This window comes from Chlamydotis macqueenii, chromosome 26 (assembly GCF_036417535.1).
Source record: "Chlamydotis macqueenii isolate bChlMac1 chromosome 26, bChlMac1.mat, whole genome shotgun sequence".
NCBI classification, from domain to species: domain Eukaryota; kingdom Metazoa; phylum Chordata; class Aves; order Otidiformes; family Otididae; genus Chlamydotis; species Chlamydotis macqueenii.
The window spans coordinates 1,779,817-1,795,935 of record NC_141581.1 but is presented as its reverse complement, the minus strand read 5'-3'; the positions used below and the strand labels follow the sequence as shown (position 1 = coordinate 1,795,935).

General features: G+C 62.8%; 2 protein-coding genes across 5 annotated transcripts in view; one reads left to right on the top strand and one right to left on the bottom strand.

Moving 5' to 3' along the window:
* JSRP1 (junctional sarcoplasmic reticulum protein 1) overlaps positions 1-10,932 on the top strand; it is a 29,469-nt gene extending 18,537 nt beyond the window's left edge. Inside the window, exons 1-7 of one of the 4 annotated variants that reach the window (XM_086767524.1) lie at positions 5,494-5,551; positions 7,612-7,658; positions 8,484-8,631; positions 8,910-9,062; positions 9,151-9,219; positions 9,363-9,511; positions 9,662-10,932. In XM_086767524.1, coding sequence (XP_086623650.1) covers positions 8,550-8,631; positions 8,910-9,062; positions 9,151-9,219; positions 9,363-9,511; positions 9,662-10,141 — 933 coding nt within the window. In that variant the 5' untranslated portion in view covers positions 5,494-5,551; positions 7,612-7,658; positions 8,484-8,549 and the 3' untranslated portion in view covers positions 10,142-10,932. Of the gene's footprint in view, positions 1-5,493; positions 5,552-7,611; positions 7,659-8,426; positions 8,632-8,909; positions 9,063-9,150; positions 9,220-9,362; positions 9,512-9,661 lie in introns of those variants that run through there. The other 3 variants (XM_086767526.1, XM_086767523.1, XM_086767525.1) reach the window with 3 other exon arrangements.
* A 976-nt stretch (positions 10,933-11,908) lies between these two features.
* Positions 11,909-15,863, bottom strand: AMH (anti-Mullerian hormone). The gene is made up of 5 exons (XM_086767393.1): positions 15,260-15,863; positions 14,023-14,201; positions 13,349-13,472; positions 12,994-13,180; positions 11,909-12,824 (listed from the first exon to the last, which is right to left on the bottom strand). Exons 1-5 carry the CDS (start codon positions 15,861-15,863, stop codon positions 11,909-11,911), a joined length of 2,010 nt encoding a protein of 669 aa, XP_086623519.1.
* Between the last annotated feature and the right edge of the window lie 256 nt (positions 15,864-16,119).

The following is a 16,119-nucleotide window of genomic DNA, read 5'->3' as shown; positions in this document are numbered from 1 at the left end:
GGGGTGCGGGATCAGCAGGAGCTGGGTTTGCGGCGAGGGATGATGCTCCCTTCTCCATCCGTCTCTCCGCCCGCGCATCCTCTGCCGCAGCCACGGGATTCTCGTAGTTCGGTCGCAGCCGCAGGGAGGTCACGCCTGATTTTAAATACAAATCTCATTGCATGCTGTTTGAGCAGGACGTCGTTTAGGAACAAATGACCAGCAGCGACATTCAGGAAAGAACTAAAAAACGTGAAAAATCACGAGCTTTGACGTCTCCTCACTTAGCCCAGGAGGATGCGAGCCAAGAGCCTTACGGTTCCTGCAGCCCTTCGAGCAGGGTGGATGCAAAAAATTCTTTATTTGCCTTGTTGCAGTGGAATTGCCTGCGCTGGACAAGACCTGGAGAAAAAAAAAAGAAGGAGAGAAAACTCAATAATTAAAAATGTGGCTTTGGGAAAGGGAGTTTGCTGCTGTTTTAAGCCCTAAACGGTTTGATTCTTGCATAATATATTTAATTTGGCATCACTTTATTCAAGGAAGGAGAAGGAAAGCTGGAGCAGATGGGAGCTTCACTCAAAAGCCTTGTCCCCAGGTCCCAGCCTTTTCTGCACAGCTCGTAATTAACAGAGCCATTTGGAGAAGGAAAGTCGGCATCAAAGTTTCCTCCCTTCGACGAGAGGACAAAACGCATCCGTGAGGAGCCCGGCAACGGTGTGAAGCTTTTGCCCTTGGTTTCTGCAGCCTGCTGAAGTGTAACTGGGGAATTTCTTGGCTGATAAGAGAGAGAAATGGGGAACCGGGAGCAGGAGGCACTGGGAGACCCCAGCCGAGGGTCTGCGAGGGGGTAGGAAGTTCCTGCTGGTTTTGCCGTCCCTGCAGAACTTTCTGCTGGACTTTGTGGTGGCCTTTGTACGTTTACAACTCTCCTGACCCTAAAGAGCTGAAGCCAACCTGGGACATCTCCTTCCCCTGCCGTGTCGCGCTGGGGCCGAGGGTCCTTGCTGCCATCCCGCAGCCCAGCAGCTCCGGAGGGCTCTGAGCATCCCCCGGCGATGGCAGAGGGACGAAAAGGCTGGGTCCCGTGGGGGCTTCGCAGCGTTATTAACGGTGTCAGGACAGCCTGGAGCCCTGGGAAAGGTGCTAAAACCAGCAGGACCCACTCCACGGTGGGATTTGGTCATGGCGAAGAGGCCGGCTGCCGCGAGGAGCAGGAGAGCAGCCCCTCGCCCCTCGCACAGGGCAGAGCCCCCTCGCTCCCGATGTCCCGGGCAGCTCCTTCGTTTGGTGGGGTTTGGAAAGCGAGGAACGGGGCAGCATCCGCAGCTGCCGCGGTGCCAGCGCGCGGGGACCAAACCTCACCAGATAAAGGCACTAACGAACCGGCCGCTACCCTCCCGCGGGAAAGTCCAAATGAGGAAGATTTTTGATAATTGGGATATTATTCCGAGGCTGCTTCAGCTCCCCTTACCCAAAGTTTCGCTTTCCCCTCGATCTCCTTTTGCCTCGGTTTCCCCTGACGCGGCTGTTCCGGAGCAACAGCCCCCAGCAGCGGCCCTGCGAGGGACGAACGTCGCAGCCGCTTTCCCCGTTCCCCAGTGGGAAGCTCGTGTGAAATTCTCCTCAGAGGTACGAGCAGCTGTACATCTTCAAAGAGAATAATGATTAGCCCGAAGCGGCGCTGGGCTGCGCGAAAACTGATCAGGGAACAATTACTGAACGCAACGTTTAATGGGATCCAGCGTCTTCTGTTCCCGCTGACCTGACTGCTGCTCCTTCTGCTGGGCAAAGGGAGTGAAAACCTCTGAGGTTTGTAAGTTGGAGAATTTAGGTCGCATGTGGATTAGAGAGTGATCAGACAGGCTTTGGTGCAGAGCTGCTCCGGGTACCTGTAGATCACGCAGCAGATCATGGTGAGGGAGGAGGTGCAGGGCAGAAGGAGTCCTCACCTTCTCTGTTGCCTCTTCGCAGAGACCTAACAAGCTCATTTCACTTAAGAGCGCATCCGCACAGCTCTTGACCAGTTACGAATGCATTCGATGTGGTTTTTTCTGCCCCAGCCAGCTGATCTCTTGTACTGGTGCTGAGCGGCCCAAGCTCCAGCCAGACCCAGGACTGAGGTCTGTAGGTGGACCGTGGCAATCCGCAGGGACCAGGACCACAGCTGCTCCCCGTCTTGCTCAGCTCTGCCAAGCTGAGGCCTGAGCGCCATTCCTCCATCGCTGGGACCGATTATGAAACAACCCAGCTCCTGGATGCTGCAGGGGCACTGCTGCCAGGTGGGGCAGTGCGTCCGACGCCATCGCTGCGCTGTTCCTGGATGGACGGCTGGCTGGATCGAGCTCAGGGTTGGAAAGCCAGAGGCAACGTGGGAGCGCGTTTCTCTGAGGGATATGGTCACCTCCGCCGTCCTCGCCTGGCTGAATGCGTCGAGCTGGTGCTTGGTCTGCAGCGTTGTGCTCCTGAAGACCCCATGGTGGTGTGTCCTCCCGGCCTGGTCCATCGGCAGGATCTCCCCTTGCCTTTAAACAAAGACCCATCACATTTCTGGCTTGCCGGCCCGCCGGGCTCACCCATGCCCGAAAGCTCAGGGTGAGAGGAAGAAGGAGGCCCTCAAAGATGCTAAAAAAATCTCCTGTAACGACGGGTCCTGGTCTGACAGGAGGAGCACAGTTAGCAAAGCGAAGACATCTCTTTGCTTCCTTTAACCACCCGAGTGCTTCTTAACAACACCAGTGCTCGTACAGGGCTGTGGTTCTCGCAGTCAGGCGGAGAAATCACCTCCCCGGCTGGCGCTGATGTGTTGCTACCTCGGGGTAAGGAGGCAGCAGCTGTGTGTCGGCACACGGCCGTTGCACAACCGGTGAGGCCAGGAAGAGCTGATGTGTGCTGGATCCAGCTGAAGGAGGAATTTTGGGTCAGCAGAATGTTGTTGGCAGCACTGGGACGTGGCCAGGTTGCTACGGGGACACCTGTGACTTTAGGTTTTTGATAACATGGGGATGTTCTTTCACCTGATTTCCCCGAGAAACCGTGGTTCTGTGATCCCTTCTTCCAGCTGCCAGCCCCGCTCCCCGCTCCGATCCCACCTCAGCCCGGTGGCCGCCTCCAGCCAAATCTGAGAGAAGAGTGGAGGGCTCCAAGGCGCGAAGCACCTCCAACGAGCCCGTGCAACGCCTGGCCCCGGTGCCGCGTGCATCGCCGGCGGGTGTTTGTTTGGTGCCGGCAGCGCGGCGTGGCTCAGGGTACCCACCTGCGTGGACCGGCCGGCGCCCATTGCCGCCCGCCGCTGTGCGAGGGAGCGATGCCGGCGTGGAGCAACCAACCTCCAGCGCTGTCTTTTGCCCAGGAGACCTCGACTTAGCAGACAAAATCCAGATTCCCATTTTAAAATCAGGTCAAGAGCCCAACCCTGCCTACATGATGGGTTGGAGGAGAAATGCTTCGAGGGCTGGGAGGATGTTTTCCATTCCCAAGCCTTAGGATCCCAGTTGGGCAAATCCGCTGGAGCCACGGATAAAATCCAGCGTGCAGCTCGTGGGGGACCTGCAGCCAGCCCAGTGAGGCGGCTGAGAGCCGCGGCAGCAGGAAACCCACCCATGCAGCCGGCTTGAGCGCCCACCTCCCCGTGTGCCCGTGGCAGCAGGGGCCGGGGTCGGGCTGGGGCTGCCATAGTAGCAGGGGCTCTGGGGAGAGGGGGAATCGCACGGAGAAAAGGAAAATTCATCCCCAGAACTAACCAGTCCCAAAAATAAGCAGCGACTGATTTTATGTCTTTATGATTGCCTTTTAACGGCGAGTTATTGAAGATGGGGGAAAATAGAGGATTCTGCTCCGGCGGGAGGATAAGTGGCTGTTCCCGTGGAAGCGAGGGGATGCTGCGGTACGATGCTGTCCATCTGGACCACAAACCACGGCAGAGCCCCGCGGGCATCCAGCGCGCTGCGGACGGAGACACACCCCTGCGAGGCGAGGTGAGCTGACAGCCTGGGAAGGCAGAGAAGAGAGATTTCTGTTATCGAGCCAGAGAGGCAATATTTAGCCTGGACACAGAGCCCAGCCTGCGCGCCGCCCGGCCTCCATCCATCACGCTGCTCGCTTGCCCTCCTGAGCTCCTCCATCGGCAGCTTGCACTCTGCCTAGATCGTGTTTCCCCCGCCGTGAGCTAACCCCATCCCGGAGACGCTTTTATCGGTCTCGGGGCAAGGGAGAAGCCAGGATTTGGGGGTGTTCGAGGGATTAGGAAAGAATTTGCCTCTGGGAATCTCTTTCCTCCGTCTGCCTGGGATGAGTTGGCTGATGGAGATGGAGGCTTCGCAACTTGGCAGGGAAACGTGGAGGCAAAAATGCTCCTGGTCCCTCCCCGCTGCGGGAACCGGGTGTTGGAAGGTCCTGGAAAGGGCGAGGAGAGCTCTCTGTCCCATGGCCCCACGCCGGGACAAAGCAGGGGGACATTTTGCCCAAATTCTGTGCACGCAGGCGCTGCCTGTTCAACCCCCTGGTTCCTTCCCGGGGGGACCAGCTCGCCGACGGGAGGCAGGAGCACGCTCACAGACCTGGAGAGCCATGATTAACTGGGAGAATGAGGCATTTTTATTTGACCTGTTTATGATTTTCTGCTTTTGTTGTCTCCCTATAAAGTAAAACATGCCAGTTAACAGCTCTGACCTTACTGGAGCGGGAATACAAACCGAGGGAGCTGCCCTGGCACGGTGTGGGGGGCTGTGTTTGCAGCTCCATCCCTTCCTCCGTCTGCGCCCAGCTTCTGCGGCGCGTTATTTATACCGCGGCAAGCTTCACAGCGTGCTGGGTCCCGTCTCTGCCAAAGAGGGGAAATCCCTGCCCTGGAAAGCGGGCGACTGCTCCCGCGTCCGGCTGCTGCGTGGTCCGAAAGCAGGACGGTGGCTCCGTCTCTCCAGGTGTCCGGAGCCCTGGGGGAAGGGTAGGTCCTCTCCAGGATGCCCATGCCCGGTTTGTTCCTCCTTTTGATCTTGCCATCAAAGACCTTTCGCACTTCTGCTGAAGAAAAATGTCAATACTGAAGATGTAAAACGGCACAGTTTCAGGGTTTTTTGTTTTTGTTTTTTTTTAATTAAACCTGAAGCCTTTCCGAGGCGGTTCTCCGTAGGAGAGGTGTCCCCAAAGCAGGACCCATCCCTCCCCAAGAGGCACCTGCAGTGGGGCTCCCGGGGAGTGGGCCAGGTATGGTGGGGAAATCGGAGGGCAAAGCTCTAAACACTGGCCAAAAAAAATGCTTTCCATCTGGATTGTCTAAGCACCGCTGGTCCCGTGGGATTTCTCCTCCTTTCTCTTGCGCCAGCGGGATGCCGGAGCCCATCCCCTTGTCTTAACCAGGTTCTGCTCCACGTCTCTGCGTCCCCCCGCACCCCCTGCTCTCGACGCCTGGGGCTAAACTGCCTTTTCTGGGGCTGAAGCGCGGGCGCTCCGGCTCCCGGTGATTGGGTGCTATTTTGCTCCGGCACGGTTCGGCAGCTGTTGCTGTATATTACCCCGGAGAGCCGGAGCCAGCCGAGGGGCTGGAGGCGAGGCGGCGGTGGTGGTTGAGCCCCAGGTGAGATTTTTCTGTGGCTTTTTCACCCTTTTGGTCGGGCACGGGGTGGCCCGTGGGCACGGCCCGCGAGGCCGGTGGTGGGTGGGGGGCCACAGGGCCCATCCCGGCGCTGCCGTGCAAGCACGCACAGGGAGAGCGGGGCAGGCGAGGGGGCTATTTTTGGAAGTCTCTTTGATGTGAGTCAGCGGTAGAAGCAACCTCAGGAGCTGGGGCAGGAAAAGGCCCGAATAAGAGCGGAGCGGAGCTGGTTATTCCTTGAGTGTTGGGAGTTTTGTGTGTTTAAGAGGTCTGGCATGTGGAGTGCGTGTCTGAGGACGCGGGGAGGGGACGGAGGGGTCGAGCAGTCATACAGGAGGTCTCGTGCGTGGAAGTCGGTGTGAGCTGAGGGCTGGAGCTGGGCTCCGGGGCTGTGGGTGACAGCCGCGCTTGGCCTGGACATGGCTGTGTGCTCGGTATGTCTGCGCTGGAGCTGCTCCGATAGGAACCGGCCGCAGGAAACCTGGTCCTGCAGGTGCCACGACCCGTTCCCGGCTGGGGATGAGGATCCCGCGCGGGCTGAAGAGCCTCAAAATGCCTCCCAATGAGGCACAGGCCCCATCTCCCGTCAAGCCAGACACGGAGCTGGTCACCTCGTGGGGTGGAGTGAACACCCATCGGTGCTGGGCCGAAGCGTGCCCAGGGGCTGGAGGCAGTTTGGGCTCCTCCATCCAGGTAAAGCCCACAGGAAGGAGGCATGGGGACAGCCCGAAACCCTGCGATGCGGCGCTGAGCTCAGCTGGGGACCGGCCACCGCAGCGAGGACGCAGCAGGACGGCCGTGTGCGGCGGGGCACTGAGCCTGCTGAGCGCCCCGCATTTGTTTTGTCCTGCTCGGTTCAGTGAGTCCCTTGAAGTGACATGGCAGCAGGTCCCCGTGAGGTGTTGGAGACAGACTCGGGATGCCCCGAGGCCACCAACGAGCTGACCGGGCAGGCGGGGAGCGCTCGAGGCGGCTGAGGAAGGACAGGAGAGAAGGTACCATGTCCTCACCGTGAGCCGGTCCAGGCAGTGCCAGCCATGGCCGTGCCAGTGCTGGAGCAGCTCCTCCGCTTCCCGGCAGAGAAAGGACCGGACACACCATCACTGAAACAAAACAAAAGGGGTTTTTTTTTATTTCCTTTTGAAATCCAAGGCCTTTCAGTCCACCATTCCCCAGTCAAAAGGTTTCTTCTTGTTTGTTTTGCATCCGATATTGTCTTAGATTTCATGCTGGGAACTGATACTTCTTTTTTTCCCAAGTGTTCGTTCTTCCACCGGAGGAGAATAAACTAAATCCAGCTCCAAGGGGCCAGAAATTCCTCCTTCTGCTGAGGGCTTGCAAGGATGTGGCCTCCAGACCCCAGCGGAGCCAGGGCTGCGCTCGGCGGTGCCGAGAGGGCTGAGGCCACGTGGCGTCGGGGCCGTGTCGATGCATCCTCGCCCCCGTAGCTCACACCAGACCCTCGGGCACAGAAAGTCCCTGGGAGCCCGAGGAGGCCGGCACACTCCCCAGCTCCCTGTTGCGTCGAACTGCTGGGGACCCTGCGGTTTTTCTGTCCCAGCTCACAACTGGGGAAGGCCCTGAGGGCCATTTCTGAGCTCTGCGGTCCTCTTGGGTGGCTTGAGGTCTTCTTCGAGGTCTGGCTGCTCCGGGGTGCCCGGCGCTTGTCCTGCTGCCTCCAGCTGCGTGTTTTCAGGGCGTCCGCACGTGCTCTGGGCTGTTTGTCCCCCGCCGTGCCACTTGGAAGGGAGGTCACCGTCCCGCTCAGCTTCGACCCCCTGGGGACGCCCGGGACGGTGCTGTTTTGGGGCTCAGCTCTTCCACCCCGAGCTTTCCAGCTGCTGCTGGGTGGCTTTTTGCCCCTCTCCTGAAATCTCTCCCCGTGGGTGACCCAGCTGCACGAACAGGGGAATGTGGCCGCGATGTCCCCGCTCTGCAAGCCGGTGGATGGCAGCAGGAGGACCCCGCGCCCGCAACCCCAGGGAGACCCCACCTCCCCCAGTTTACCACCTAACAGACCGCGCTGTGCTTGTCTCTAACAGATGCCGACGCACCGGTGAGCAGCAGCGGGGAGAGCGTTAGAGCCCATGTAAGTGCAGAGCGTCCCAGGGCCGGGGGGGCTGCTGGGGGGGTGTCCCTGCGCTGGGGCGGGGGGGCTGAGCGGGGTGCTGTACCCCAATGGCGTGCAGCCCAGGAGGGCTCCGCGGGGCGTTGCCGCACGTCTGTCCCGGGGCAGGCCGCCTCCTTCAGCTGTTGCTGTCACTGATCCGTGCCGGTGGGCAACTCTCCCTCGTGGCACCCATCCAGTGCCACTGACTCCGGCCAGCAGCCAGCGCGGCCACCAAACCCCCCGTCCCCAGCAGCACCGAGCCCGGACCCCCACGCGTTGCACGCTCCCTCTCCTCCCAGCGCGCTGACCCCGCTGCCGAGCGTGCCCTGGGTCTGACGTGCTGCCCTCAGTGCCACCACGCTGGGCCAGGCTGGGGGCAAATCCAGCCCCGAGGGCTGCTCTGGGGTGGGCTTGCTCACGGGGTCCGCAGCCGCCAGCCCACCCATGTGCACCGAGGCCGCACCCCAGCGCCCGCTCTGCAGCATGGAGCCAGCTAGTGGCTAAATCCATCTTAGCAGACAAAAAAAAAATTACCCTAACGCGTTTTGAAGGCTGCGGATGCAGATACACGCATCGGGGTTGGGTGCTCGACCAGCACTCGGGGCCGGCGGCAGCAGCAGCTCAGCCCCGAGGGACAGGGGGAGCAGGGGCTGCGGAGCGCAGGAGCGGGTCCCTCCACGCCGCACTGAGCACCCTTTGTTCTGGGAGGGGGGCTCAGACCCGCACCATGCCCCCTGTCCCGCCCAGCTGTGCTGCGTGTGATGCTCCTACGCTCCCGGCCGCACCCGTGCCCCCTCCCCACAGGGGCTAGAGGAGGCCAGGACCCAGCTTGGCGTCTCTGAGCAGGATCCAGCCGAGCCCGAGCTGAGCATGCCAGAGCCAGCGCCGCTCAGCGCGGAGAAGAAGCGGGCGGAGAAGGTGGGAGCGAAAGGCAGCGCCACCGGGCCTCCAGGTGGGTGTGCAGGAAAGCCCTTCTCTGCCCCAAAATGGCCAGCCTGGCCTCAGGGGGCCACAGACCCCATCCTGTGTCCCCAGCCGGGCCGGGGGGCACCGTCTGGCCACAGAGCAGTGACGGGACGAGCTCCGTGACACGGAGATGGGGCTTCCCATCCACTTGCCAAATCCCGCTCCTCTTCCTCTCTGCCCTGCCTGTGCCCCTGCCCTTCCCACCCCCTCAGCGCAGAGCCCTTTGCCGCTTCCCAGTTCCCCCAGTAATGCTGTTTTCCCTAGTCCCCAAGAGCCTCCCCGTGCAGAGCAAGGTGGAGCCCCCCAGCCTGGACCCCGCGGAGGAGCCGCTCCTCTGGGAAGGGCTCACCCTCAACAAGTGCATCTTGGTGGCCTCCATCGTCGCCCTGCTCAGCGTCACCTTCCAGGTGCTGCAAGGTGAGCCGGGCGCCGGACGGAGTGGGACGGGGTGATCAGACCCTGCCGCCACCCCCTGCCTCCTCTCCCCTCCTCTCCTCTCTTCCAGCGCCGTGCTCCAGGGAGGGAGTCAGCCATGGCCGGCAGGAGCCTCCACCGCCGCCACCGCCCCTTCACGGTGGGTACGAGAGCTCCGGGCTGCCCCCATCCCCCGGATCCAGCCAGAGATCCAGGGTGGGGTGGCCCTGGGACCCCGTGTCTGGGACATCGCACCTCACCAGCCTCATCGCCCACTGATGGTGGCCTGTCCTCTCTTCCCAGAGGTGGTCAGAGCCAAGGAGGAGGAGGTCCACGAAGTGGTGACTGCCCCCCCTGCCCCGCCTGCCCAGCCGCAGCCGCAGAGCAGTGTGTTCGAAGACGATGACGGTGACGATGACGAAGATGATGACGGTGAAGCTGACAGCAACCTGGTACGGGTCTGGGGTGGGGGGGAGAAACAGCGTCCTCAGGGCACCCTCCTGCAGCTGGGGAGCATCTCGTCCCCGGGGGAGGAACGGAGGGGGTCCCAGTCCCTTGGGCTGCATCACTGGTCCCCTCCATGTCCCCCCCCCCCGCCCCAGGCAGAGCCTTGGATCTTCAAGAAGTGGTTTGGCCGCTCAGCACCGGAGATCGGGGACGAAGAGCCCACAGACGCCCCCGAGGTGCCACCAGCTGTGGTGGAGGTGAAGAAGAGCCGGGAGAAGAAGCCAGAGAAGAAGGAGGAGAAGGCCCGGGAGGGGAAGGAGGAGCGGAGCAGCCGGAGGGAGGCACGAGCCAAGGACAGGGCAGCGGGGGACAAACCCAGCAGAGCCCCCAGGGCCCCCCGGGAGCCGGAGCAGCAGCCCCAGAAGAAGCGAGGCCGGGAGGGGAAGGAGAGCCGGCGGGAGCGGGATGAGGCCAGGAAAGAGGGGTGGAGGGGCCGTCCCGGCAGGGCCGACGGCGGCGGGGAGAGCCCGAAGCGGGACTGGCGGCAGCAGAAGAGCAGGAAGCCCTGGGAGGCAGCGGCCGCCGCGGGGAGGGATGGCACCGGCCGGCCCAGGGAGGGCAAGAGGCACGACTGAGGCTGGGGCGACCGAGGGGCTCGATGACGCCGAATCCAGGGGGGTCCAACCCTGCCATCGCCCCCGGCACGGGCATCCTGCCGTTCCCTGCCTGCTCTCCAGAGACATCCCCGGGCCGGCCGCGCTCCGGGATCGCTGACAGCAGCAGGGCAGCCCGGCACCAGCTTCCCCCAGGGATTTTGGGCCCCCCTGGATTAGGTGCACAAAGGCAACCCGAAAGGGTGGGGGAAGGAGCTTCTCTTCATCTGGGCTTCGTGCTGCTTCTCCATCCCCGCCCGAAATCTGTCCCGCAGTTCATTGTCACTCGTGGTCCCCGAGACGGCGGGGCGGCGCGGTGGGCGCAGGGACCCCAGTGAACAGAGATTTTGTCTCCAGACTGCGTAGCTCTTCGGTTAACGGTTTTATTGAAAGCAAATCAAGAGAGAAGTGTGGTCTGCGCTAACGAAGCCGGGCTGCTGCTGTCCTTGGAGGGACGTCAGGGGAACGGCCGCCCCGACCTCACTAGGCCCCGGTGCCATCGCTGCTGGTAACAAGCCGGGGCTGGAGAGCCCGTCAGCCGGGGAATCCCTTCAGGCCTTGCGTTCACGGAGTCGCTTTTAGGACCGAAACACGAGTGCACTATCATGCAGCGCTGTAGCAGCCACAGGAGACGTTCACGGCCCCGACCCACGGCAGGTTTAGGTATTTGCTAAATCAATAGAGGTTAAAATAAACTATTTTCATTTTTAATAAGGTATTAAACTGAATGTTTAAAAAAAAAAAAAAACAAGAAAAGCTCTTGTCCCCTTGTCCCCGTTATGTTTGTGTGTTTCTGTGCCCCCCCATCCTCGCTGCACAGGAGTCCCCGTGCGGCCTGGGGACAGGGACGGTGTGGGGACAGTGCCAGCCTCCGGCCGTGCCCCCGCCAGCCCTGTGGGGCCATCGCAAAGCCCAAGGGCTGGGCCCAGCACCGAGGGGGCTGCAAGCCAGGATGAGCCCAGGAGCTGCTTTCTGGGGAGCTGGACCCCGCGGCAGCGCCGGGGGGACTCGCTGAGGGCCAGGCTTAGCTGGGAAGATGATCTGGGGGTCAAGCGGGCGCTGGGTGCTGACGGCGGCAGGGCCGCGGAGCAGGTGCTTTGGCAGCCGTTTGCAACCACTCCTATTAATGGTGTGAGGTGTAACGGGATCGCTGCTCTCCCCCAGCCCTCCTTCGCCTCGCCCCGGGCTCTGGCAGCGCCCCGGCAGCGGGGTCAGCGTGGGGCGATGCAGGCGGCTCTCCATGGGGACAGGGCCTTGCGTAAAGGCGCAGATGAAGCTGATCCCTGTGGAGGGGGAATTTTGCCCCATCTTCTGCTTCTGCAGCTGGAGCCACGCGGCCGGCGGGGGCTAAGCGACTGGCCGTGGGCTGGGAAATGGCCAGAGGATGCTGCAGGGGGGTAGGGGGCTTAGAGGAAGCACCACGTGCCCTGCCCGGCCGCTACGGGAGCAGAAAGCGAGCGATAAATAAGCGCAGTCCTGGCCAGATCCCCCAAGCCTGGCCTTCCTGCGACAGCTGGATCCCCCCCAAACCCAGCACAGGGTCAGAGCTGCGCTGTAGCATGGCCCCACCGGCATCCCCGGCATCGGGAGGGGGCGCAGGGAAATGCCAGGCAGCAGAGCGACGCTAACGAGGCGAACGATGGGGAAAGGACATGCGGGGAGCGCCCGGCTCAGCGAGAAGCACCAGCTCCGAGGGCAAACTGGGAGGGGGAGCGGGAAAAGGGCAAGCAGGGAGGTGGGCGGGTGCCTCTACCGGCAGCCGCACTCCTCTGCCACCATGTTGGGGAACTTGCGGACCTCCAGCCCCTCGGCAGAGAGGCTGATGATGAGCTGGTCCGAGTAGCGGACGGGCACGCAGCAGGGAGCCCGCTGGAGGGGCGAGCCCCGCTCCTGCATGCCCAGCAGCAGCACCGTGTGCGAGTAGTAGCTGGGGACGCGGGTGGAGAGGGGCAGCTTGCAGGGACCCTCGCAGTTGTTGGCCGCGTAGACGGTGGGCATGACGATGAACTTGCGGTCGCGCAGGTCGATGGTCAGCTCCTGCAGGCGGCAGTGGGCCTGGTGCCGCGCGCTGCGGTTCTGCCGCAGCACCTTCCTCCGCTCCTGCCAACGCGCCCGCACCGTCTGCAGCGCCTTCAGCAGCAGCAGCGCGTGCAGCTTCCCGGAGCCGGGCGGCCGATCGCCGGTTTGCCCCTCGCCCGGCCCCGGCGGGTAGTAGCAGAAGCTCAGGAGATGCTGGAAAAGCCCGGTGTTGGCTTGGAAAGCCGGGATGTCCTCCAGCTCCTGGATCACGGCCTGCAGCTTGCCCATCAGCAGCTGCAGCACGGTCCCCTCCAGCTGCCAGCCCCCCAGGTGCTGCTCCAGCACGGCTCCGCTGTCCTGGGGGAAGAGGAGCACCGATGGCTCCTCCGACTGCACCAGTCGCTCCAGCGCCGCCTCCTCCGACAGGTTGAGCAGCTGGTGAGGGAGGGTCTCCATCACTTGGAAGTCCAGCCAGTGGTGGGAGCTGGGCTGGGTGGGGGGCTCGCTGGAGGGGCTCAGGACCTGGCGGATGAACTGGGTGAGGATGCCCAGGAACTGGCTGCTGCCGCCGGGCGCGGGGGCCGAAGCGTTGGCTTGGCTCAGAGCAGTGGGGGATGGCAGCTCCTCGGTGCCGGCCTGGAACGGGCTGTGAGGAGAACACGGGGAGGGTCACACAGGGACCCCTCGCACCCCAGGGGTCCCCGCCCCGCATCCTCCCCATGCGGTCCCACAGCGGAAGGGCTGGGGCTGCCCTTTTCTCCCCGCCCAGTTCGCAGTCCCTGCGTTTTTCCCCAGCTGTGGCGAGGGCCACGCACCTGAGCTGCGGGTACGGAGCCACCTCCACCACCCCGTCAGCGGAGAGGTAGGAAGAAGGGGCCAAAGCCGCCCCCTCCTCCTGCCGGGACTTGGCCAGCAGGAGCAGCACGGGGGTCATCCTGGTGAAGCACTTGTCGTCAGAGCCGAAAAGGAGCTGCTGGGTCTCCGTGGGGGGCAAGGGGGCACCTGGTGGGGAGAGGAGCGGTGAGGAGGGTGGTCTGGGGCTGAGGACGGGGGTCCGGGGTCTCTCACGTGTCCCCACAGCCCCTCGTTACAGACAAGATCCCAAAGGCCCCAGTTGGGACACAGAGGCCATGGATGGCACCGTTCCTCACCGGCTCCCCGCATCCCTACCTCCCTCTCGGCGCTGCCCGAGGGCCAGGGAAGTCTGGAAGCTGAGCTGCTCGCTGCTGCGGGTGACGGAGGCTACGGCGGCTCCCAGGACCAGGTACTGGGTGTCCCTGGCGAGGCAGAGCCTCTGCGAGGAGGCAAAAGGCACAGGAGCACCGCGGGTGAGGCATCGCGGAAGGGGGGCGCCTAAATGAGCCCCCCCCACCCCCGCTGTGGTCCCTGCTGGCTCCAGGTCACCCAGTCCACGGTGGCCCAGGGAGCTGGGAAATGGGGGGTCGGGACCACCTGCTTTGGGAGTTGTGGGGTGCAGGGAGGCCCACGGGACCCCCGGGTGGGCACAGGGCCCCGAGCGAGCCCAACCCCCGGACCCGCAGCGGTGCTGCGGCTGCTGCCCCGGACTGAGAGCCCTGGGGGAGCTGGGGGGAGCCAGGACCCCCAGACCGGGCTGGGGACCCCGGGCCATCCCTCTGGCCCTGCCAGCAGCTGCGGACGGGGTAACAGCTCCATCTTCAGGCACGGCTCGGCCCGGCGGGAGGGTGCGGCGGGGCAGAGATGCTGGGAGGGGATGGGAAAGGTGCTGGGAGGGGATGGGAAGGGTGCTGGGCCAGCAGAGCCAAATCACCTCCCTCCCATCTTCCCTGCACCCAGAACCGGACCCACCGGCCACGGCCACCCACCTGCTCCCGCTCCAGCCCCGCGCCGGTGGCCAGCAGCTCCTCTCGGCGCGCGGCGCCCAGCCCCTCTCGGCTGCCCAGGTAGAAGAGCAGCAGGGCGAAGCGCAGCTCTCCCAGCGAACGGCCCACCTCGGCCTGGAAAACCAGCTTGAACCACAGCTTCGCCTGGGCTTCCCACTTCACTGCAAGGGAGGAGACGGAGCGGGTGAATCGGCCCCGGGGGGCTTGGGGGGGTGATGGGTGAGGAAGGGGTTTCGAGGCTGAGCCCCGGTCCCACGCGGCAGCCGGAGCATCAGGGACGGGAGCGGAGGGGGTTGAGGGACGCGGCAAATCCCCTTCCCCGGTTTCAGGGAGGTGAGCGGCGTGGCAAAGCCTCAGCCGCGGTGAGCAGCGGGGCTGCCTCGCTCCCAGAGCGGCTCTGGCAGATTTTCACGGACAGATCCCCATGGAAATCTCTTCTCCCGTGGCAGCCACTCCAGCGGCTTGGGGACATCGCGGCTGTTGTGTCGCAGCCAGCAGCACTGCCTAGGGAAAAACCAGTTCTGCGGCTGCCCGGCACCAGCGACTTCAGCTGAAAATCCAAAATCCAGGAGGGGAGGAAGAGATTTCAAGAAGAGAGGAACAACCGTGACCCTCGTGCTAGGCAGGAGACTGGATTAAAACCAAGGGTTGTGCTCTCCCTCAAGCGCAGCAGTAACCACGGAGGCGGAACAGAGGAAACCAGCGCGCTGCCGGTTTTTGTGTGAGGGTGAAGCTACACAAGCCAGCCCAGGACCCGGGGCTCCTCAGCCACGCCGAGCGTGAGAGACCGGCACGTGCCGCAGCCGACCGGGCTCGCACCATGGCAGGAGCAGCCAGGCCCACTCCTCCCACCTCTCCTCTCTTTTCCCGATCGGACAGAGCTGGGACAGGGTGCTAAGCCGTCTCATTAAGGCAGAAGGTGAGAAACACTCTTCATCTCGAAAGCAGAACAGAGGCCACCGAGACTGGAGCACCTGGGTGATAGGCACAGGCAGGGACAAGGCTCTCTGTTGCGCACAAGCTGTCTTCACTACTAAAGCTTCTTAAAAATGTACCCAGAAAGACATTTTACCACATCCCGTCACAATTTTAAAAGGAACCCAACCCCACACATTTAGTTCTGTGTTTAAATCCCTGATTTAGGGCAAAGAGACAGCGTTGGCCTCCCCGAGCCCTGTGCTCGCCCCGCTCCACCTCGGCGCAGGGATTCCACACCAACCTTCCTCCAGATGCAGCACGAGGAACCGATCCTGCCCCGGCTCCACCACGTGCGCGTGGATGCGCTTCAGGGGGTGGAGAGCAGCCCCCGCCTCCGCGGCCGGGCAGAGCCCGAAGGTCTCCAGGTAGCTCTCGTCCCAGCTGCTGCGTTGTCTCAAGAGCTTGATGAAGCTGCTTTCGTAGTGGGTGAGAACACCCACAACTTCCAAGTGCCGCGGGGTCAGCCCGTCCTGGTCCATTCTCACCCTGCACACAGGCCCTTCCAGCCCCCCGAGCGGCCACGGGTGCGGGCTGGAGCCGGCCCAGCCGATGCCCCCGTCCTCAGCCAGCCCCTGCAGGCACCTTGCTCCCGGGTCAGGCTTGGAGAAGAGGCGAGTGGCAGCGACCATCCTGGATCTCACAGCTGAGCTGGGCCTCCCTCTTTCCTGTAAACTCGCATTTTCTCTCTTTCTCTCCTCTGCGTCAAGTCCCAGCTCCTCCGGCAGGCTCAGCTCCAGCCGGCTCGTTGGGGAAATCCTTTCCCCCGTGCTCGCCTTTCTCGGAAGCGCTGCGGAGGGGAACAGCAGCACCAGGCACGGCAAAAGCACCCGAAGAGCAGCCTTCATGGTCCCGCTTCAGCTGCTCCCGACACAGTCGCTCGAGCCACTCGCGCACATCTCACAACACTCGGGAGGACGGCGTCTCCCTTTTAACAACCGGTGGCCTTGAGTTGACAACGCACAACACACCTCCCTTGAGAAACTCAACGGCTGTCATGCTGGAGACGAGGGAGGGATGTTTCAAAGCAACTTTTTTGTTCTATTTTTGGGTTTGCATCTAGTATTGGAAATGGAAAAAAAAAAGGGAAGCTGTTTCCCTTAC